The sequence below is a fragment of the Thamnophis sirtalis genome, unplaced genomic scaffold (genome assembly GCF_051295495.1).
Source record: "Thamnophis sirtalis isolate CommonGarterSnake01/CBP01778 unplaced genomic scaffold, rThaSir2_p1.2 scaffold_2, whole genome shotgun sequence".
NCBI classification, from domain to species: domain Eukaryota; kingdom Metazoa; phylum Chordata; class Lepidosauria; order Squamata; family Natricidae; genus Thamnophis; species Thamnophis sirtalis.
In genome coordinates this window covers 39,107,018-39,128,786 of record NW_028261382.1, presented here as the reverse complement: position 1 = coordinate 39,128,786, position 21,769 = coordinate 39,107,018, and the positions used below count along the sequence as shown (strand labels likewise).

Here is a 21,769-nt window from a genome sequence, read left to right as displayed (position 1 = left end):
TACTGCTGCGGCCACCAGGGACTGACGGCCGAATCCCAGCCTCTCCATCAGGAAAACGCCCCGGGGGAAGCAGCCGTGGCCGCGAGTTCCGCAGGCTCGGAGCCAAGAGGACGGGGTGGGGGTGGGGGGTCTCCTCGTGGCCGGTCCAGAAGCCGCCTTCGCAGAGGCCATTCGACCCCCCCGAAGAGAAGGCAACGCCGCTCATGGCTGCAAGATGCGACTTGGACGCCGGAGAACTTAAATCAAATGCAAAAGTAAAAGGCTTTTTCCTTCGGTCTCCCAGAAAGCGAAGACGCCGGAGGCTCTCCGCCTTTCTTTCCCCTCTTCCGAAGCCGCACGGCTGGTGGCGGCTGCATTCGGTCCCCCGGGTCCTGCAATCCGATCCCCGGGGTCCCAGCAGCGCAACTGGCGCGCTTGTCCTCTTTTGCGCGTTCTTCCCAAGCAAGGAAAGTCACGCAGCCCTCGTGCCGCTGGACAGCTCCTGCCTCGCGGGCGCTCTCCTCCCCCGGGCTTCCTTGGGTGGCCTTGGCAGTCCCAGAAGCCTTGGCCGTGGAAGCAATCCGGGCCTCCAAGTGCGGCGGCGGCGCCCTTGGTTTTTCTACACCCAAATGGAAAGGTGGGGAGGGGAGGAAGAAGAAGAGGAGGGGGGGGATGTACTTGACGTCTCTCAAAACATCTCGCTCAAAACAAATTAGCAGCAGGAGAACCAAGATTGAACCGGGACGCCAAAGGCTGCTCGTCCCGAGACTCGTCCCGAGTCTTCACGGCTGGCAAACGGGTTTCGGTCCCCTGCTCGCCGCGCCCCCCACCTCAAAAAAATTGGGGAGATTTGCTCCCAATAGTGGATAAATCCAGCGGGTTTTTGCACCCCTCGCTTTCAACTCCAAATACTTTGGGCAAGGGTCTCTCTCTCTGTGCGTGTGTCCCTCTTCTCCAAGTCTGCGTCGCGATCCGAGGAAAACGAAGTTCCAAGAAGTCTGCGCATCCTCCAGGGCAGTGTTTCCCAACCAAGGATGAGGGGCTCTGTAGTCCAGGCCTCTGGAAGGCAAAAAAAGGGGAGTGCGTATATAGCAGTGGTTTCTCAACTTGGCCACTTGAAGATGTCCGGACTTCAACTCCCAGAATTCCCCAGCCAGCATTCACGTATAAACAATTCAGTGTCTAGGACAGTGTTTCTCAACCTTGGCAACTTGAAGATGTCCGGACTTCAACTCCCAGAATTCCCCAGCCAGCGAATGCTGGCTGGGGAATTCTGGGAGTTGAAGTCCGGGCATCTTCAAGTTGCCAAGGTTGGGAAACACTGCTCCAGGGTCTTTTGAGAGTGGGGGGGTCCCTCTTTAATCAGTATTTCTCAACCTTTAAGATGTGCGTCAACTTCCAGAATGCCACGCTGACTGGGAATCCTGGGAGTTGGAGTCCACGCATCTTTAAAGTTGCCAAGGTTGAGGACCGCTGCTCTCAAACTTCTCCGGGGGGGTCTTGCCAAGGCTGCCCACTTGCGGCGCCTCCTAACCACCGCTCCCCATCCATTTCGTTGTATTTAAGGACAATAAAGATTGCACTTATTTCGTTCCCCTTCGTGCCACCTGCCCCGCAAAGCCCCCCAAGTACCCCTTGCTGGAGCCGAGGTCCCATCGCGCCAAGGGCTGCGGATGCACTTCCGCGCGTCGGTCATGAAAGCGAAGCGTTTAGCGCAAAAGGCTCTCAAGCCGTCTGCCAAGGAGGCAGCCGTCATTATATACACACACACACACACACACACAGAGAACTTCACGCCTCGCTTGCAGCCGCCTCCGCTGGCACCAGGACCTCCCCCTGCTCCCCCCTCCCCGGGAAGGGGGCTCGGTCCGTGCAGAGCATCGGGGAAGGGGCGAAAGGGAATTCAAACCGTGGAGAGATAGCGGAGGCTGGTTTGGGCTTCCTCATCCTCATCTTCCTCCTCTTCCCACTTCTCCTCCTCCTCCAAGACTCACAACTCTCCACTTATTCTCACTATGGGCACCTGCGTTCCTTTGCGGGGGTCTCTGCACGCGCTCAGGGCACTGTTTCCCCCGGGTTGACCGCAAGACAGGGAAGTCAAGGCGCTTTCTACTCCGAGGGCAGCATCGCTCGCTGGTTTGACAAGTCAAAAACCTTGGCGTGGCAGTGGCATGACAGTCCCCCCCACGGCTGTGGGTGGAGGACCACCAGGCCAGGGCACCCAGAAATGTGGAGGGTCCCTCTAGGAGTGGGAGCAAGAAGTGGGCGCTCCGTGACCCCCTTTCCCCGAGGTGGCTGTGCCTCTGCTGCGCGCAACGGTTTTATCGTCCAGTTATTGAAAGGCGTTGCGTCCATTGATCAGCTGGCTGTCCGGAGGGCCAAGGACAGGGGGCAGAGGATGCCACCCAGAGTGGGCTGCCAACCTCAAGGGGAAAACGGGCGGTGTCTTGCTTCTGGACGCAGCCTCGCATTTTAGAGGGTGCGCCGGCCGTCCTGCTCCGTCCGCATCCCCGAGAGGGCCGCGGGCACAGGGCGGGAGGTGCCGTTTGGGAAGGAGGAGCCTGGAGTCAGCCCCGCCCCCCGAAGGTTGAAAACCCCTCCAGGAATGGAGCAGCTGCGGCGTCCACACGTGCAGCGCAGACGGGAAGGGGAGCCGGGCAGAGGCAGATGCCCTGAGCGTCCCCCGCGACCAGGCACTTTCCGAGGGAGGCGCAGATGAGAGCGGCCGCTTCTCCGGCTCCGACATGCAGGCCGGGGGGAGAAGCCCGCTCCGCGCCTCGGCCGGACTTCTGCTGTGCCTGGGCTGGCTGTGCCTGTCGCCCGGTGCCCCCTCGCCCTGCCTGGAAGAATGCCGCTGCTACCTGAGCGCGCTGCTCTGCCAGGAGCCGCGCGACATCCACTCCCTGGCGCAGCTGCGCAGCTTGGAGAACTTCACCGAAATGTGAGTGTCGGGGGGAACCGGCAGGTGGAGCGGAGGGCGGGGAGGGGGGGCCGCCTTGCCCGGGGACAGGAGGCGTCCCAGTCCCCGTCTTACGGCGAGGCAGCGGGAGCGGCGGGTCTCCCAAAAGAAGATCGGAACGCAAGGGAAGTTTGATAGCCGGCGCAGCCTCAGCGCCAGAATCGGGTTCTGCTGCCCCTCTCGCTCCTCCAAAAGAGGCGCGGACCCTCCCTCTCCCCCTCCCCGGCTGTTCTCCCCGCCTGGCGGGGATTACCTCGAGGCCATCTCCCTGAAAACACCGGCGCAGTCGAGCCCCAGACAAGGGCAGGTGGCTTTCCAAAGGGGGCTCGCAAGGAAGCCCAATCCGGAGCGTGGGCAGCGTTTCCGGAGCTCCCCTTGGTGCCAACCGCGATAAGAGCGCTGAGCAAACTTTGATAAGGGTTGCAACGGTCGGAGCGGCTTTTGTTTTGCCAGGAAACCTGGAGAGGGAGAGAGAAAGAAAGAGAGAAAAGAGAGAGGGAGGCAGAAAGAGAAAGAGAAAAAGAGGCAGAAAGAAAGGAGGGGAAAAGTGAGAGAGAGAGTGAGAAAAACAGAGAAAGAGAAAGAAGAAGAAAGAAGGGGCTGAGATGGCAAATAGCCACATGGATCCGCCTTCTGCTGCCAAAAAAAGGCCCAAATCCCAAGTGCTCCTAAAAGTGAAAACTGCTCTTTAATATTCCCGATCAATCACATCACTTAGAAAACTGCGCTTTGATTCTGTGGCTCAGCAAGAGGCCACGATTCGGGGTTTGAAGGGGCCGCAGCCCACTTCTCCTTGCGCGAACCTTAGCTGGGGACACCAAAGTGGCTGGACAGAGGGGTTGACCCAGTGGGCCTCCTCGCCCCGACCGAGCCAGAGAGAAGACCATGGACTGATGCCACTCTGTCCCAGGGGTGTCTTCTTGATTTCCCCATCAGGGCCTGGAGCATGGAGGGAGGCAGCCCCTCCTCCACCCTGCCCTGGTCACCACCAGCCGTCTTCCCTGCAAGGGAGGCCACCTCATCTCCAGGAAGGGGAGACTCACTCGGCCTGCCTGGCTCCCTCTCCCCCACCCTCCCAGGGGCGTGACAGTTCCTTAGGCTGCATTAAGCAGCTTCCTAGAAGACCCAGCCCAGCCGGGCTCTTTGTGCCAGTGCCACGAGAGAAGGTGCCACCCAACCCCATTGGGCCACTGCTGGGCATGGAGGGAAGAAAGCTGGGTGGGTGGCAGGATCCCCAGAGACAGAGGTGGGCCATTCAGGCCAGACCCAAGGGTAATTAGCCATAAAAATGGAAACAGCCCATATCCTGGGAAACGTGCCACCGAAATGCTGGTCTGACTGGGGAGCTTTCCCCCCCCAAAGAACAGGACACTTGGGTCCCACTGATGAGACCGCCACTGAGTAAGGGGGAGGCACATGGAAGTCTTACCGCCTGGCAGAAGCCCCCATCCCCTTCCCTTTTGACTTTAAGGCCTCCTCTGTATATGCCCTGCAGCCTCAAAAAATGCCAGTTTCTTTTTCCCATCAGCTTTTGAGAGGTGTTTGGCGCAGGCTGGCATCGCTTTGGCAATCAGGAGGCCCCGATTCACACTCCTGCGCCTGCCACGGGTGGCATCCCATACTCCCGTGCCCGCAATGCAGCGGAGTTCGCCACTTGGCACTACTTTAACCCCGCTTCTCTTCTGGTCCTCCCCCAACGCACACACCCTTCCCTCCTCCTGTTCGCTGGTATCCCCTTCCCTGGATTACCTGGACGGTGGGTTCTTCATTCTTTTGCAGACCCTTCCCTCCTCCTTAGGATCCCCTTTGACACGTTGCTGTTCATAACCTGCCAGCTGGTGGGGGGGGCAGAGAACCTTTCGGCTTTTCCACATGGACGGAATTCCTCACCTTAGCAGCCTGGACGGGATGTAGTTTGTAAGCTGCAGAAACCTGAATTGTAGCATCACTTTCACGGGCAAAGAGGCCTGAAGGGAGACATGGTGGAAAGGAGAGGAAAATCAATACTTTGAATCGCGGGATCTAAATGCATTAGACAGCCCGTAAATATTTCAAAATAGGGCAGTCAGCCGCATTCATTACATTTTTCCGTTCATTTGGTTCGAAGAACGAATTAATGGCGCCCGGGAGGAGGGGGGAGCAGCCAAAGCTGTCAACAGATTAATTGTATTAATTCTTGGAAGACAATGAGATCTCCGGGGGTCACTCACCTAAAAGGACCTCGGCAGTTTTTAAGGGCTGCTTTGTCTGGCCTGAGATTCAGTCCCGCATGGCCCAGTTTAACTCGGTTATTTGCAATAAGGCCGAAGAAGACTTGTTACATACATTGGGAGTTTATTTCCACGCAAGCTAACCTTGGTTGGTTTTCTAGAGGCGGAAGGAGCTTTTTGTAGGAATGGGTGTGTACGTGTGTGTGTGTCTGTGTCTGAAGTGTATTTTGTGGATGAAGGGGCCCCATCCTGCCCGGTCCTGAAGCTCCCCCTCTCCTCCTGCCGGTTTCTGGTAATAGCTCTTCTCCATCTTCTGAGCCGCTTAAGTGGCCAGAAGGGATGGTCCATTCTGCCAAGGCTGTTTTTCCCAACATCAGAGGGACCCATCAATTATGCCCGGTGGCAGGAAGGACGAGAAGGAGTTCCCGGAAAAGCTGTGGCGGGCGAGGTGGGGAGGGAGATGTCGCAGGGAGCCAGCCCTAGGGCTGAGCATCACAAGCCCCCACTCAAGGCCACTTTCACTCGGCAATCCTAAGAAAGGCCTTGTGGGTTCACATCTGGGTCAAAAACGGAGGGTACAAAACCAGAGGCCATCGTGGAGTTTTGCCGATATTCCACCTGCGATAAAATGAAGTAAAAAATTATATTTGCAACTTAGATGTCTGTCTGTGATCTTCCCGTTAAGATTTCAGGTTTTATATTCTGTATTTTTGCCCCGTGGTTCCTTTTTATTGAAATACAACACAAATGTGCCACACCAAAAAAATAAAAATAAATACATTCCACCTACGGGTGAGAGAGACGACTGGAGCTGGGCAGGACAGTGGGCCACTCCGCTGAGGGTCTCCCCTGCGGCAGAGCCAGGAGGGGTCTGCTGCTGTTTCTGAAGTGGGGGTGGGCTGTTCTTTTGCAGAGTCGTGGGAAAACCAGGCCGGGCTGATCAACCTGACTGGGGAAGATCTGAGAAACCCCCGGGAGCTGAAGAACTTGTGAGTTTTGGAGGGCAGCTCAAAGGGGGCAGGGACACAGTGGGGGTGGGGGTGGCAGAGGGCCTCTTCCTGGGTGGAGAAGGGGGCTCTTTGCCCCTCCCTCCCTCTGAAGACCCCTTCATGCCTTCCGTGCAGGACAATTGCAAAGACCAACTTGAAGTTCATTGCTCCAGATGCTTTCAAGGCCAGCCCCAACCTGACCCATGTGTGAGTCTTGGGAAGGGGGCCCTTCTCGCTGGGGGTGTGTGCAGGAGGGGGGGGGGCTCTTCTGCAGAGAGGGTCATTGAGGCGAAGGGAGGTTCCTTAGCAAGGCTCAAAGCCCGCCTGGGGGATTTGGGGAGTTGGAGTCCCACCCGTCTCAACCGTGGCTTAAACCAGTGTTTCTCAACCTTGGCAACTTGAAGATGTCTGGACTTCAACTCCCAGAATTCCCCCAGCCAGCGAATGCTGGCTGGGGAATTCTGGGAGTTGAAGTCCGGACATCTTCAAGTTGCCAAGGTTGGAGAAACACTGGCTTAAACGATGACCGATCTTCCTGGGGAAGAGGGAGAGCTGGGCTCAGCTCCATCCGAGAAGCCCCAGGGGTCTCTCCCTGCCCCCCCCACCACCACAGGTCGATTCTCCTCCCCCTTGCCCCTCCCCCTTTGTTCATTAACAGCTTGCTGGAACTCGATTAATCATTGTTAGGGTTAATGTCCCTCTGCAGCCCACAGAGATCGATGGGTCTCTGCTTAGCACAGCTCTGGCTGCCCTCTTGCTGGGCGGGAAAGCCAAGTGTGGAGAGGCTGGTGTGGGGCCAGCCCTGGGGGGGGGACGGACAGCACCAAGGCCAGAGACGGCCGGATGGGTCAACTCCAAAGGGCTCACACCAGGGCTTCCCTTCCTGGGATATCCAGCCGGGTCCTGGCCTCCCTCGGTCCAGTCACCTCCCTGCAAGGGTGGAGAGGCTGCCAGTGGCAAGTGAACAGAAACCCCCCAGATAAGGGAGCTCAGCTTGGGTACAAGAGGCGGGTGCCCAGGCCACAGGGCAGGGCTGCCTCCGTCCGATGGCTCACCCAAGCCGATCTGAATCTTGCAAGCTTAGCCATGCAGTAAATCAAGTGCTTCTGGGCCAGTCCGAGCTGGAAAAGGCTGCACCTGCTGAACCTCGGCCTGTAGGGAAAGCAAGCAGGCTGTGGAGAGCAGCAGAGAAGAGACTGAGGGGGAGGACAGGTGGGGGAGCGGGGGGGGGGGAGAAAGGGAGTCACGTCCTTCTGCCTCTCTGTAGGAACCTGGCCTTCAACCAGCTGGAATTCCTCTCCTGGAAGATCTTCTACCATCTCCGCCTTCAGGAGCTGTGAGTGTCTGCATACAGAGAGAGAGAGAGAGAGAAGGAGAGAGAGAGAGAGAAGGAGAGAGAGGGAGGGAGGGAGAGAGAGAGAGAAGGAGAGAGAGAAGGAGAGAGAGAAGCAGAGAGAAGGAGAGAGAGAAGAGAGAGAGAGAGAGAAGGAGAGAGAAGGAGAGAGAGAGAGAGAAGGAGAGAGAGAGAGGGAGGGAGGGAGAGAGAGAGCGAGAGAGAGAGAGAAGGAGAGAGAGAAGGAGAGAGAGAAGGAGAGAGAGAAGGAGAGAGAGAAGGAGAGAGAGAAAACCTTACAACACACAAAGTTTGGTCTCTGGTGGATAAATTGGGTTTTCTAGTCAGGCTTGGCAAGTATCACTCGTCCCTCTTAATGCTATTCTGGAGAGCTGGAGGCATTGACCAAAAACCTTAAAATAAGGAAATGGGCTCTCTCTTCTGGTGGGGGGGAAGCTGGGGGGGGTTGCAGCTTCATCAGGCTGACTGTGTGTCCCCCCCCCCTCCGGCTTTCCCTGGGCAGGGTCCTTGTGGGGAACCCCCTCCGGTGTGTTTGTGGCCTCCTGTGGCTGCAGTCCTGGCAGCAGAAGAGGCAGCTGGACTGGGCGGGCAACCAATCCTTCCAGTGCCTGCAGGAGGACAGGAGTCTGGTGCCCGTCTTCAACCTCACCCTCTCCGGCTGTGGTAAGGCAGAGCCCCCCCTCAGAGGGAGACACCCCCCTGGCCGAAATGCAGTGGGTCCCAGCCCTGTCGAGAGTTCCCCTTGCTCCTTTGGCTGCTGCAAGAGAGTCCCTCTGCAGGGGGTGGGGTGGGGGGGTTTGGTGGCTCCCTGAAGCCCCCACTCTGCCCCCACCCCACCCCTGTGCAGATTTCCCCCAGGTCAGGATCGACTACGACCCCACCCCGATGGGGGAAGGCGAGAGCGTCAACCTGACGTGTCACATCTCCGGACAGCCGCAGCCGGTGGCCGACTGGGACTTGCCCAAGGTGTGGGGTGAAGCCCCCATCAAAACCAAGGCAGGTTTGTGGGGAGGGACCGACCTCAAGGATGAGAAATCCGGGGGGGTGGGGGCATTAAATCAGAGGGGGCGCCTGGTGGGTGACGCCTGTCTCTCCCTCTCCCAGAAGTCAGATTCGGAGATTGTGCTGCAGATCACCAACGTCTCTGCCAGCTACAACCTGCAAAACATCACCTGCCAAGCCGAGAACGAGGCGGGCATGGGGGAAGCCGTGGCCAGGCTGAACGTGACCTGTGAGGGGGGAAAGGGGGCTGGGGCAGGGGGGGCTGGTGGGACGTCCTTTCCAGCTGGCATCCTGCAAAGGGGGCTTAGAAGGAGGGATTCGCTACCTGCCTGTGTTCGGCGGCTGGGAGATATTTTTCCTGGCAAGGAGGGTACCCAGGTGCCCCCACGCCTGGCAGACTGAGCAAACCAGCAGAGAAACAGAGTGGGCTCCCTCCTCCCTGGGGGGAAGAGGGCAGCCTGGGGGTTCAGGATTCTGCCACCCAGCTTGTTGCTGATCCAAACCCATCACGGAGCTTCATGCCCTGCGTCCGAACGGCCCTTCCTCATCCCCTGCCCCTCTTGGGGTCTTCATCTGGTGGTGGGGGGCAAGCGCCTGGCCCAAACGCTGCCCTCAAGGCTTGCAAGGGAAGGATTTCAAAGGCCCTCCAATTTGGGGTTCCCCTCACAGACCCCCCCCTTTCCTTTCCCTCCTCTCTGCAGTCCCCGCCGTGATCCGGGCGCTGAGTAAGGCTATCATGTACTACCGCTGGTGCATCCCCTTCTCGGTGGACGGCAACCCCACGCCCAGCATCCGCTGGCAGCTGGACCACCGGGACCTCCTGGAGACGGAGATCGTTTACACCAAGCTCTACCCGGAGGACGTCCCCACCACGACCATCGTCCACGGCTGCCTGGTCCTCGACAAGCCCTCCCACTTCTCCAACGGAAACTACACCCTGCTGGTGGCCAACGCCCTGGGATCGGATTCCCGCACCGCCTTCCAGCACTTCATGGAGAACCCGGAAAACTTCCCCTATGACATACCTTTCCCCGGTACCAGCCTCTGTGGGCCCGGGGATGGCCAGGGCGGGCCCTCTGGGTGGGGCACGGGGGGGCTCTGCAGCCATTAGGAGCCAAGGTGGCGCAGTGGTTAAATGCAGCACTGCAGGCTACTGCTAGATCAGCAGGTCAGCGGTTCAAATCTCACCGGCTCAGGGTTGACTCAGCCTTCCATCCTTCCGAGGTGGGTAAAATGAGGACCCAGATTGTTGGGGGCAATATGCTGACTCTCTGTAAACCGCTTAGAGAGGCCTGAAAGGCCTATGAAGCGGTATATAAGTCTACTGCTATATATATTAAAGAGGCCACTGAGTGGAAATAAAGCCTTCTTCGGCCTCGTTGCAAATAACCGAGTTGAACTGGGCCAGGGGACTGGATCTCAAGGGAGGGAGAAGCCAGGCGGGGCCCTGCAGTCTCTTCCTCTGGACGGCCCCCCCAGGGGGGAGAGAGCCCTGCGAAGTAGAGGGCAGCCATGGCTGTTTGTCTGCATGGGGGGTTTGTGTGCAAGAAAGAGAGACAGGAGGAGGAGGAGGAGGATTAGAGGGGAAGAAGGCAGTTCAAGGGCTGTTCATTTGAGGGGGGGGTGGCACCTGAGCTTGAAGGTTCACCAACTCCCCCCCCCCTCTTCTCCTTCTCTTTCCTGGATGCTGCTAAGGCTCCCACACGCCTGGCAGTAAGTGTGGCCCCCTTTCGCCCCTGGGGAGGGAGGGAGGGGGGAGGGCATGCAGAAAACGGGGTGCTTTCCAGTGGAGAGATCCCCCCCTCTCTCTCTCTGGGGATGAAGGCACCCACAGAGACCCTTTGCACCCCAAAAGAGAAGAGATGGGGGGGGGAAGAGACAGTTATGAGGGCAGCGGGAGGGGGAGGCAACTTGGGGAGGGGGCTCTGACTCTCTTCTCTCCTTCCTGCCCAGGACCAGAGGACACGAACGTCACCGAGGAGGGCCCCGTGGAGACCCCGGAGGAGCACCCGGTTGGGGTAAGGGGCCAGGAAGGAGCCCCCCCTCTTGGGACAAGGGGAGGGGGGGGCATTCTCAGGGGAGGGGCAGCCGAGGGTGCCACTCTCTCTCTCTCTCTCTCCCCCCCACTCGGCAGATCTCGGTGGCTGTGGGCCTGGCCGTGTGCGCCTGCCTCTTCCTGTCTATCATGCTGGTCTTCCTCAACAAGTGTGGACAGCGCTCCAAGTTCAGCCTCCAGCGTAAGTGGGAGGGGGCTTCGGCCTTCCCTGAGCCCCCCACCCTTTCTCTTCCTTGGGCTTCTCCAGGGCTGGGCACCTTTGGGGTCCCTCCAGTGGCTCCCAAGGGCAGCGGTGGCCATCCGTGCCCTGACTGGCAGAGACCGACCTCAGGGCTGGGGAAGGGGAGGCATCAGGGTGAGGAGGAGCCCCCCACCACCACCTTCATTAGCCTTCCTCCCCCTCCCCCCCCTTCAGGCAGGCATCAGCTGCTAATTCACTGCTGGAATTGATTCAGCCTGTAAATGGGCTTGATCGCCCTGAATCACCCCCTGGGGGGCTGGAAAGGCAGCAAAAGGCTTTGGGGGGGGCGGGGGGAGGGAAGCAGCAGCCACTTGTTGTTGTTAGAGTCATCCAGACACCACCACCCCAAACACACACCCACACCACCCTCCCCCTCTTGGAGTGCTGCTCCTGCTAGGCTGGCCGAGAGAGCTGGCTGGCGCTGCTTCTGAGGCTGCCAGAATGGGGGCATAAGAAGCTGCCCCCCAGGCGGGCCAGTTCCTCCCCCCTCCCCATTGGCAGGTAGACTTCAGCTGCCTCTGGCTGCTCCTGCAGAAGCAAGGTTGCCGGGGAGGGGAGGCCGTGGAGACCCCCTGCCCAGGTCGGCTCAAGAGTCCCGCCAGGACCCAGCAAGGCCGAGTCCCTTCTGGTCCTGCCAGGGGAAACCTGAGACCCTCCTGGAAGCCCACCGCCCCCTTCCCCCCCCCCAGAGCAGCTCTGGAGCCGTTCCCCCCCTCCCCCCCGCCAGGCTCCAGCAGCCGTCCCTGACGTTGATGAAGAAGGATGGGGAGGGGCTGGGGGGGGGGCCACGGACCCTCTCAACGGTAATTACTGAGGCTTAAATGCTTTGCTGACGGCTCCCTTGGCACTGCCTGCCTTTCAGGAGGGGGGGGGCACCAGATTGGTGCGGCAAAGAAGCCCCTCTCCTCGCCACCGCAGGCAACAGATGCGCTCCGGCAAGAGCTGATCGGCACTGTCTCCTCCCGCCGGCTGGGTCGGGGGGGGGGCTCCCGTGGAGGACCCTCTGGAAAAGGGGGGTCTCAGCAGCCCCTGGCCTGGGCCTGAAACTGGCCAGGGAGGGAGGGCGGGAGGGAGACCACCAGGAAATCCCAAACTGTCAGATAAGAAAGTCAAAGATCACCGCAGGAGAAGCGGCCTCTGCAAAATTTGCACCCGGACTTCGAAACGCCTTAAAAATTGTGGGGCGTATTATCACTCCCCCCCTGCCCCCCACCTGCTAAAGGCTGTTTGTAGCCTCTGCTGGGACGGCTCTTCCCCAGGGAAAGGGAAACCCTCCCAGGCAGGCGGGGCTTCCCACCACAAGGCCACCCCAAACCCTCCCAGCTGCTGCCTTCTCCCTTGACCCGGCCGGGCTCTTTGGGAACAAGGCTGCCCTCCCCCTTGAGAGCCTCCGTGGCCGTTGGGTGCCCGAGCAGCTGACCCACAGGCCCATCTAAAGCACCGGGGACTGGCGCCCGGCGGCTGGGCAGCTGTGGCAACCCGCTGGCCTTCTCCGCAGGGTCGGTGGTGCTGGCCCAAGAGGATGAGCTGGCCATGTCCTGCAGTTCATGGACGTGAGCGGAAGCCCCCGCTCCTCCGTGGAGGCCAAGCTGGAGGGGCTGAAGAGCAGCTTCGTGGAGAACCCCCAGTACTTCTGCAACACCCGTACGTCCTGCGGGCCGGCAGGGGGGGGTGGGCTGCACTGCTGGGGGCGGGGGGCAGGGGAGCCCCACTTCTCCGGCCCCTCCTGCTGCCCAGCTGGGCTCCCTCACCGGGAGGAGGGCGGCCACCCTGTTCTCTGGCCCAAGAGGGCGCCTGTCCCCCCCCCTCTGACCTCCCCATGGACGCTCCCTTCCTCCCCAAAGCCGTCCGGCACCTGAAGCGCCGGGAGATCGTGCTGAAGTGGGAGCTGGGCGAGGGGGCTTTTGGGAAGGTCTTCCTGGCCGAGTGCCACAACCTCAGCCCACCCAGGAGAAGATGCTGGTGGCCGTCAAGGTGAGGACCCCTCCCCTCTTCCTCTCTCGCCCCTCTGGGTCTGGGGGAGGGGCTGCCTGGAAGGACCCCCAGGTGGGTCCCCTGGTCGTTTCGGTTTGGGACCCCGAGTCTCCTGGCTGAGCACCCCTCCCTCCCTCCCTCCCTCCCTCCGGAGACCCTGAAAGAGGCGACCGAGAGCGCCCGGCTGGACTTCCAGCGGAGGCGGAGCTGCTGACCGTCCTGCAGCACCAGCACATCGTCAAGTTCTACGGGGTCTGCACCGATGGGGAACCCCTCATCATGCTCTTCGAGTACATGAAGCACGGGGACCTCAACCGCTTCCTCCGGTGAGTGGGACGCCCAGCAGCTCTGAGTCTCTCTCTCTCTCTCTCCTTCCTTCTCTCTTCCTCCTTCCTTCTCTCTCTCTCTCTTTCTCCTTCTCTCTCTCTTTCTCCTTCTCTCTTTCTCCTTCTCTCTTTTTCTTCCTCCTCTCTCTCTCTCTCCTCCTCCTCTCTCTCTCCCCTCTCCCTCCTTTATTTCTCTCTGTGTCTCTCTCTCCTTCCTTCTCTCTTCCTCCTTCCTTCTCTCTCTTCCTCTTCCTTCCCTCTCTCCCTTTCTCCTCTCTTCCTCCTTCCTCCTCCTCTCTCTCTCTCCTCTTTTTCTTCCTCCTCTCTCTCTCTCTTCCTCCTCTTTTTCTTCCTCCTCTCTCTTCTCTCTCTTCCTCTCCTCTCTCTCTCCCTCCTTCTCTCTCTCTCTCTCCCTCATCCCCCTCTATTTCTCTCTGTCTCTGTCTCTCTCTCTTCTTCCTCTTTCTCTCTCTCTCTCCTTCCTTCTCTCTCTCTCCGTCTCCTCTCTCTTCCTCTTTCTTCCTTCTCTCTCTCTTTCTCCTTTTCTCTTCCTCCTTCTCTCTTTTTCTTCCTCCTCTCTCTCTTTCTTCCACCTCCTCTCTCTCTCTCTCCTTCCCTCTCTCTCTTCCTCTCCCTCCTCTATTTCTCTCTGTGTGTGTCTCTCTCTCCTTCCTTCTCTCTTCCTCCTTCCTTCTCTCTCTCTCTTTCTCCTCTCTCTCTCTCTTCCTTCTTTCTCTCTCTCTTTCTCCTTCTCTCTTTTTCTTCCTCCTCCTCCTCTCTCTCTCTTCCACCTCCTCTCTCTCTCCCTCCTTCTCTCTCCCTCTCCCTCCTCTATTTCTCTCTCTGTCTCTCTCTCTCTCTCTTCTTTTTCCAGAGGTTGGGTCGGTGTGGCCCACAACTGTCCCACCCTTGTTCCTCCTTTCCACCAGCTCCCCCTCCCCGCCCTGCGCCTCTTCTCCCCCCTTCTCCATTACTGGAGCAGTCTCCCCAGCGTTTCCCTCCCTCCCTCCCTCCCTCCCCTGCTAATGCAATCTTCCCTTTGCAATATTGATTAGATTAGTTGTCTGAAAGGCTCAAATTGAAGGGGATTGGCCATCAGCTGGAATAATCGGAGGCTCTTTCGATCGGCCCCCAGGTATTGCCCGTAGGCGAGAGCTGCCAGCCTCCCTTGGACGGGCAGGGAGAAGCGCAGCTCTGAGGCCTACGGTGATAAGACCTGGCATTAATGGAGGGTGGAGGCTGGGGCGTCGCCCGCCTCTGTCAGCCGGGTTTTGTGTCAAGGAGGAAAAAACGGAGCTCTTCTTGGGGAAACGGCCCTGGGCTCGCCCTCCTGGGGGGGGGAGGGGGGTGTCCCGCAGACCCCGGGGCAGAACCAAAGGATGCCCAGCCGTCTTTGGCTGCAGGAGACCGGAAGTGCCCCTCGGCTGACCTCCCTGCCCCTCCGTGGCTCCTTCTGATGGAGCCTGAAAGAGTTGGGGGTTTCTGCGTCTGCACGATTGACCGTCTCCGGTGGGCGCGTGGGGGAAGAAAGACCCCCTTCTTCCCCCCCTCTCCCTCAGCTGCAACCCTCCCAAATCCTCCCCTGGGGATCAGGTTTCCTGGTGTAAGTTGGCCAAAGCTGAGTAGAAGCCTGTGAGGGCCAGGAAGGAGCCGTTGGAGAGGATCGAAGCGGAGGAGGGTCTCACTCCCCCCCCCGTTCCTTCCGCCTGGCAGGTCGCACGGGCCTGATGCCAAGATGCTGGACAACGGGAACGGCCAGTCCTTCGGCCAGCTGACCCTGAGCGAAATGCTGCAGATCGCCACGCAGATCGCCTCCGGGATGGTCTACCTGGCCTCCCAGCACTTCGTCCACCGGGACCTGGCCACACGGAACTGCCTGGTGGGACACGGCCTGGTGGTGAAAATCGGGGACTTTGGAATGTCGCGGGACGTTTACAGCACCGACTATTACCGGGTAAAGGTGGTGGGGGGAGAACCTACAGCCTTCGGGAGAGGGGGGATTCAGGGCCACCCCCTCCCTTCCCTGACCATGGCCAGACTCCCACCCTCTGTGCCCGATTCAGAGTCTGCTGCCTTCCTATGGACTCTGCCAGTCCTGCTCGGATGCCCCTATCTGCTGGCTGGCACCTGGTGCTCCTCTTTGCCCACCACGTGGGAACCTCTCAGCTTCTTGGGGGCTCCGAGCCTACATCCCCCCCCCCCGCCCAAGATGCAAGAGGGATCCTGGCCAGCTGTGCCAAGGCCTCTGGGGCTCATGACATGCTCGGAGGGGGGCTTTGCCAGGGAAAACTGGCATTTTGGGGTTCTCTACAGGGCTGGCCGCTCTGGCTCCCCTACTCTCTCGCAGGCAGGGGGAACCTGGCAGGGCCCAGTCCTCCCTCCCTCCCTCCCTCCCTCCCTCCCTCTCTTTTTCCCTCTTAGTTTCTCCCCCAGCCTCTATCCATATTTAATGGGGCCTGGGGTGGAAAAAACTATAAGCACTTAGCCAGTGGAAAGACGGGGGGGCAGGGAACTGCTATTTAATGGTTAATTAAAAGCGGGGGGGGGAGGCACGGAGCAAGGAAGCAGATGGAGACAGCAGGGGTCCCAGTGAGGAGGAGGAGGAGGAGGAGGAGGAAGAGGAGGAGGGGGCATCTTGGTTAAGTGGACCTGCTGAAAGGCTCCTGGCCCAGAAGGAAGCCCATCATGCCCATCCTCAAGGCTGCCAATGCCCCACAAATACAGTGAGGGTGCTGAGTGCCCCTCCTGACTGGCATCTTTCCGGCGTCCTGTCCCTGTGCCCTCCGTTCTTCCTGGCAAGAAATATGCCCGGTTCATTCCCCCTGCCGTGGCATCTTGCTGCCATTCCCCATCATCCCCAGGATCTGACCCCGTGGCCCCTCTTGCTTGCCCCCCGCCCCAGCCGCTCACCCCTTGCCTCCCCCTCTCCAGGTGGGGGGCCGTACCATGCTCCCCATCCGCTGGATGCCCCCCGAGAGCATCCTGTACCGCAAGTTCACCACCGAGAGCGACATCTGGAGCTTCGGCGTCGTCCTTTGGGAGATCTTCACCTACGGGAAGCAGCCGTGGTACCAGCTCTCCAACACGGAGGTAAGTGGGGGGGCTGTGGTGGGAGATGATGGGAGGGGGACATATTGCTCCCACCCTCTTGCTCCCTTTGCTTGTGGACGGCTTTGCTGGGAGGATGGTTTTGGGGTGGGAGAAGTGAAGGAAGCTGCCCAGACTGCAGGAGGGTCGGCTTATGGGCAGACGACACCCCAGGAGGGAAAGGGGGAGGGCTGGGGGAGTCCCTAGCAAATGGGGAGGAGGGGCCTCTCTTCCCCAGGTGAGCCAATCAGAGGTATTGAGCAGGTTCCGACCAGTTCTGGAGAACCGGTAACGGAAATTTTGAGTAGTTGGGAGAACCGGCAACTGGCTGGCCTCGCCCCCATCTATTCTCTGCCTCCCGAGTCCCAGCTGATCGGAAAGAAATGGGGATTTTGCAGTATCTTTCCCCTGCCACGCCCACCAAGCCACGCCCATAGGATTTTGAATCCCACCACTGGAGCCAATCCCAGACTTCCCTGCACGGAGGGGCCACTTTTAAGTTTCCCCGGATGGGAACCTTCCCGGGAGAGGAGAAACGGCCGGCTTCTGGAACCGAGCAGGCCGTGCGCAGGCAGGGTGGCTCTGGGCCCGTGGGGCTTCTGGGTAGCCGCCCAGGCAGCCATTGCTCGCCCCTCTCCCGCTTTGCAGGCCATCGAGTGCATCACGCAGGGCCGGGAGCTGGAGAGGCCGCGCCCCTGCCCCTCGGAGGTCTATGACATCATGCAGAGCTGCTGGCAACGAGAACCCCACCAACGGCAGAGCATGAAGGCCATCCACAGCCGCCTGCAGACCCTGGTCAAGGCCCCCCCGGTGTACCTGGCTATTCTCAGCTAAGGGGGAGGGGGCGAAAGGGGGAAGCTCCCCCCCAACGTCTCCACCCATCCATCCATCCATCCAAGCAAGAAACTCAACCCATGCAAGACCCCTTTCCTGAACTCTGCCCGCTCCTTCCGGACGGTTTCCTGGCCGGCTGCAGGCAGGGCTGAGAAGCAGCCCCCTCCCCACCTTCTGTATATAAAGGCTTGTTTAGGGGAAGAGACCCTGACCCGCTGGAAGAGACCCTGGGGCCCCCATTCGCTGCCTCTTGGATGCCGGGCAGCTGCCAGGCAGACCCAGGAGGGAGGGAGGTGAGGCGGGGAAGCCACTCAGCTTCGTCCGGGGTGACGTAAACCTGCTTCTCCACAAGACGATGGGAGTGACTCTCTCCTCCAGGCGCCTCCGGGGAGGGGGGGTGTCAGAGTGCCCCCCCCCAGGAGAAAGGCTGCAGCTTCCACCTTCTTATTTATTGTCCTCAGCTGTAAACCTTCATTGTAATAAATAAACTTTTCCTGGCAGTGGGGAGGGGGCTCTGGGGGAGTCAGACCAAAGACCACCTGAGGTTCAGAAGGGGCTGGCAAAGGATGACAGCCCCTCCCTCCTCCAGGTCGATTGAGACCCCCCCCCCAGAAGCCCCCAGTGAGGCATGATCTCAACCCAAGTTAAGCTGGGACTTTGCATATTGCATCCGAAATAAACTGCTTCCCCCCCCCCCGCCCTACACACAAGGTGGGCTGAAGCCATAATCATGGTGGCTTGTTGGGCAAAGAGCCCCCCCCCTGCGCCCCCCACCCCCTGCCTGCCTTTGTTGCCCCCCCCCCCCTTTGCTGGCTTTTCACACCTTGTGAAGCTTTTGACACTTTCTCAGACGACAAGACCCGGTGTGGCATTGGCCCCCCAGCTCCGAGTGATGGCTGTTTGAGAAAGCGCCTTTTGAAAAATTAGCGTGCAGGACAATCGGTCCCTTCCTCAGAACAGCCCCCTCCCCAAAAATGGGCTCCTCCGTGTGCCCAAGTCTTAAAGGGGGTCCGGTGGTGAAACACATTTTTCCAGGCAGAAGGGATTAAGGGATGGCATTTAATTGGAATATGGACCCCCTCCCACCCCCCAATAGAGGGATTAGGCTCTGTTGGAGGGGGTCCCTCCCTCCTGTCCCCCCCCCATTTCTAAGCACTTAATATATCAGCTAGGCTGTAAACTGGGCAGCCCCTCTTGTCTCCCCAAAGGGTGGGAATCCGTCCCCAGCAGCCCAGAAGGGCCCCTGGCCCTCAAAGGAGTTTGCGAGGGGGGGGACGTCTCCCCTAGGCTGAGCTCTTGGTGTTAGATGTCTGTGTGAATTGGAGGAAGATGCTGGAAAGACCCTGGGCTGAAGGATGAAATAAAACCTCTTGGATTCATTCATATCTTTGGGGGAGACGCGTCTGCCTTTTTCCCCCCCTCCATTCAGAGACCGCCGTGCAGGGCTGGGGAGGGGACCCCCCCAAACCTTCATTGTCTGCCCTGGTTTGTGGGGCGCAGGTGGGCCCTTTGGCCATGGGGACAGTTTCTCTCCCCTCCCCATCTCGGCCTCTTCGCAGCACAAAATCTGCTCTAAAAACCGGAGAGTCACAGAGCCATAAGATCCTTTGGAGCCTCTGCTGAGTGTGGGACCCCCTAATTATGGGACTGCGGAAAGACCCTGTCCCCCAGGATGGGGCTCCCTTCTCTTAACCGCTCCGACTCTCACGATGCCTTTCCCAGCATTATGTGGCCCAAATCTTCCCGTAACGGAAATCTATTTTTCCATTTCTGGAATGAGAAGCCAGACCTGGAGGCTCTTTCTGAGTGATCTCTCCCAGGGATCTGTCTGGTCTCGAGGCAGGGGGGATCCAGTTCATCTTCTTTCTCTGGTTCTTCATCCCCCCCCCCCCCAGAAGGTTGGCTTTCCGTGGAGTCTGCCGGGTCTCCGACAAAGGAACGGGGTCCCATTCTCTTCTGTTTCCCCCCCCCACTTGCCTCCCCACCCCTTAGCGAACACCCCCCACCCCATGCAAAGGCGCCCCCTGTTCCTTCTGCCCACCAGATCTGGGCAGGAGATCGTTGGGATTCAGCTGCCAGCCTCGTCTCTGCCTTTCTCGGCTGATTGGGGGCGACAGGAAGAGTGATTGGCCCCCCGAGAGAAAGAAAATGCACACCTTCATCTAATCAAAAGCCTTTATTGAATCCTCGGTAATCACATCTGTGGGGAAATGGGGGCAGCCACTCATGCCCAGCTGGGCTCAGCGCAGCCTGGACGGGCCTAATGGGGCCGAATTGATTTCATCTGAGTGATGAAGAGGGCAGTTTCCTTGTCGCCAAAGGCGAGGCGGGGGAGAGGGGGGGCGCAGCGGTCTTTGGCTCAGAGTGCCAGCGGAGGTCCCTCCCCGCTCAGGGGCAGAGCGGGCACCAAGGGCCTGCTGAAGAAGGGTAGTGCCCAAACCACAAAAGTCGATTTCGGCCAACCCCAAGAAGAAGAAGAAACTCGGCAGCGTGGCACGCGATGCTCCCTCAGATGGTGGGAGTGACGCTTGCATCCTTGGGCCAAACTTGGCAATGCCACAATTGGCAGAGCCGAGGTGGCGCAGTGGTTAAATGCAGCACTGCAGGCTACTTCAGCTGACTGCTAGTTCTGCAGTTCAAATCTCACCGGCTCAGGGTTGACTCAGCCTTCCATCCTTCCGAGGTGGGTAAAATGAGGACCCGGATTGTTGTTGGGGGCGATATGCCGACTCTGTAAACCGCTTAGAGAGGGCTGAAAGCCCTATGAAGCGGCATATAAGTCTAACTGCTATTGCTATCTGTGGAAGAAGCAGGGTATCTGTGGGTCACGGAGGCTCTAGGATACTGATACTCAGTTGTGGGTCCGAAGGGAGCAAGGACCAGCAGGCTTTCCAGGAGACCAGCTGCGCACTGGGGAAAGGGGGGGGCTTAACCAGCCAGGGCATCTCCCCAATGCCCCTGAAATTGGGCACTGGTTGAGCTGCGGATGAACCCCGGGGCTTCTCGCAGACGGGGGTGAAGCTGGACTCAGCCTCTGGGAAGCCTCTTCACTGTCACTGCCCTGGCAGCCATGCCACCGGCATGAATCTTCCTCCCCCCCCCTTCCCCACCCCTGGGCTGGGGTGGGGAAAGTCCCCGCGGAGACGAGCAGGGGATGGCATAGAGTTTCAGAGTGCATCTCCCGGCTGGGTTTGCGGTATTGATAAATGACACCAAGCCACACTAGGAGGGGGGAGGGAGGAGATGAGAGAAGAGAAGGCGAGGGGGAGCAAGGGGCAATTAAGAGGGGGCTTCCCTTGGGCCCTGATATGGGGGGGGAGAGAGACAGAAGGAGGGAGGGGCTGCAGGAAGGAAATAAGGGGTTGATGCCCCCATTTTGCTCTGGGTAAGCAGGAGGTGGGGGGAGTGGGGGGGAACCCCTTTCCTTTAACCAAAGATCATGACTTTCAGGGACACAGTGACCCCCCCAAAGAGGGCCAGAACCCCTAAGATACGTCTCCTCCACCAGCAGGAAGAGAGGAATCTGAAGCAGGTGGGGAGGGGTCTTCTGAATATTGACCGGAGCTCTGCCGTTGCTGTTCCAGAGACCTTTTAACTCGCCCCCACAACGTCCCCTTGGCAGCGGAAGCTGAGGTGCCCCCCCCACCCCCACTGGAAAGGGGGTCCTAGCCAAGCAGTGGAGGGGAGAGAGAGAGACCCAGGGCTCCCACTGGGCAGGAGAGAGGGAGACGTGGAGGTCTCCCCAGGAGAGGAAAGGGGGAGCCCCCCCCCGCATTTGTTTACTGATGGAAGTCCTGTGGGAGGGGCTGGGCAGGCTCCAGACGGTTTTCCATTTCAGCGGAGTTGTGGGGGGGGGCGGCTTAGAAGAGCTGAGGAGGGGGCTTCGGTTGCCTTCAGCAGAAGAGAGCTGGGGGTGCAGGAGGGAACAGCCCTTTGGGGAGGGTCTCTGGCCCACTCCCTACCCCACCCCCATCTAGCAGCCCCAGAAGACCAGCTGGCAGAGGAGAGGCGAAAAGGCTGCCTCAGGTAACCTCACCTGGTTCAGGTCCCCTCCAGGCATTTGGCAGCCAGAATTGCAAGGCCTCCTGCTGCCCCTTTCTGCCCCTGGGGGGGGGGCTGATTCTCCACTTCCTTATCCCCCCCCCAATCATCACTAAAGGACCATAGAATGAAAGTCCTCTCTGCTATGGAGGGGGGGTGGAGTCAGGAAGTGCTGGATCTTCACTTGCAGGTTCCTGGGGTGGGGGCTGGGGGGGGTGGGGGCCCTAAGGAAGCCCCAGAGGTCTGGAGCAGCTGGCTGAGGTCCTGAAATGCTCCCCGGGGTGGTGGTGGTGATGGCCCTTTGATGGCCCTTCTTCCTCCTCCTCTCCCTCCCTCCGCCATGCAACACCCAGGAGAAGCCCATCCATCAAGGGCCCCCTCCCTTCGGCCGGGCTAATTGAAACTAATGGCCACCCCGGTGATGGGAGATGGCTGCACCTCTGGAATGCGGAAATCGTTACACAGGCTTAGGCAAAGGGGGGAAGCAATTAGGAAGGATGGTGTGTGTGACATCTGTCCTCTGCAGCTGGGGGAAGCAGCTGGAGGGGCCGGCCTGGGAATGACCAGTCCAGGCAGGAGAATATAGACCCTCTGGATGCAGGAGGTTCCCTCCAGGGCCTTCAGAAAGGGACCCCTCCCCTGGCTCCAGCAAGACCCCCACACACACACACTGACCAGTTGCCCAGACATTGGTCCAGGCTGCATTCCCCCCCCCCC

The 21,769-nt window shown here is 59.6% G+C and overlaps 1 protein-coding gene across 1 annotated transcript; it reads left to right on the top strand.

Annotated features, from left to right (window-relative positions):
• The first annotated feature begins 2,606 nt into the window (after window positions 1-2,606).
• Window positions 2,607-17,516, top strand: NTRK1 (neurotrophic receptor tyrosine kinase 1). The gene is given in 19 exon segments (XM_087705000.1): window positions 2,607-2,924; window positions 6,064-6,137; window positions 6,273-6,344; window positions 7,405-7,473; window positions 7,994-8,154; window positions 8,339-8,487; window positions 8,596-8,722; window positions 9,195-9,527; window positions 10,447-10,511; window positions 10,628-10,730; window positions 12,289-12,324; window positions 12,327-12,434; window positions 12,635-12,733; window positions 12,736-12,764; window positions 12,919-12,958; window positions 12,961-13,090; window positions 14,804-15,044; window positions 16,022-16,180; window positions 16,826-17,516. Coding segments are annotated over 19 exon segments (2,382 nt in total). The 5' UTR covers window positions 2,607-2,723; the 3' UTR covers window positions 17,012-17,516.
• Window positions 17,517-21,769: the final 4,253 nt, after the last annotated feature.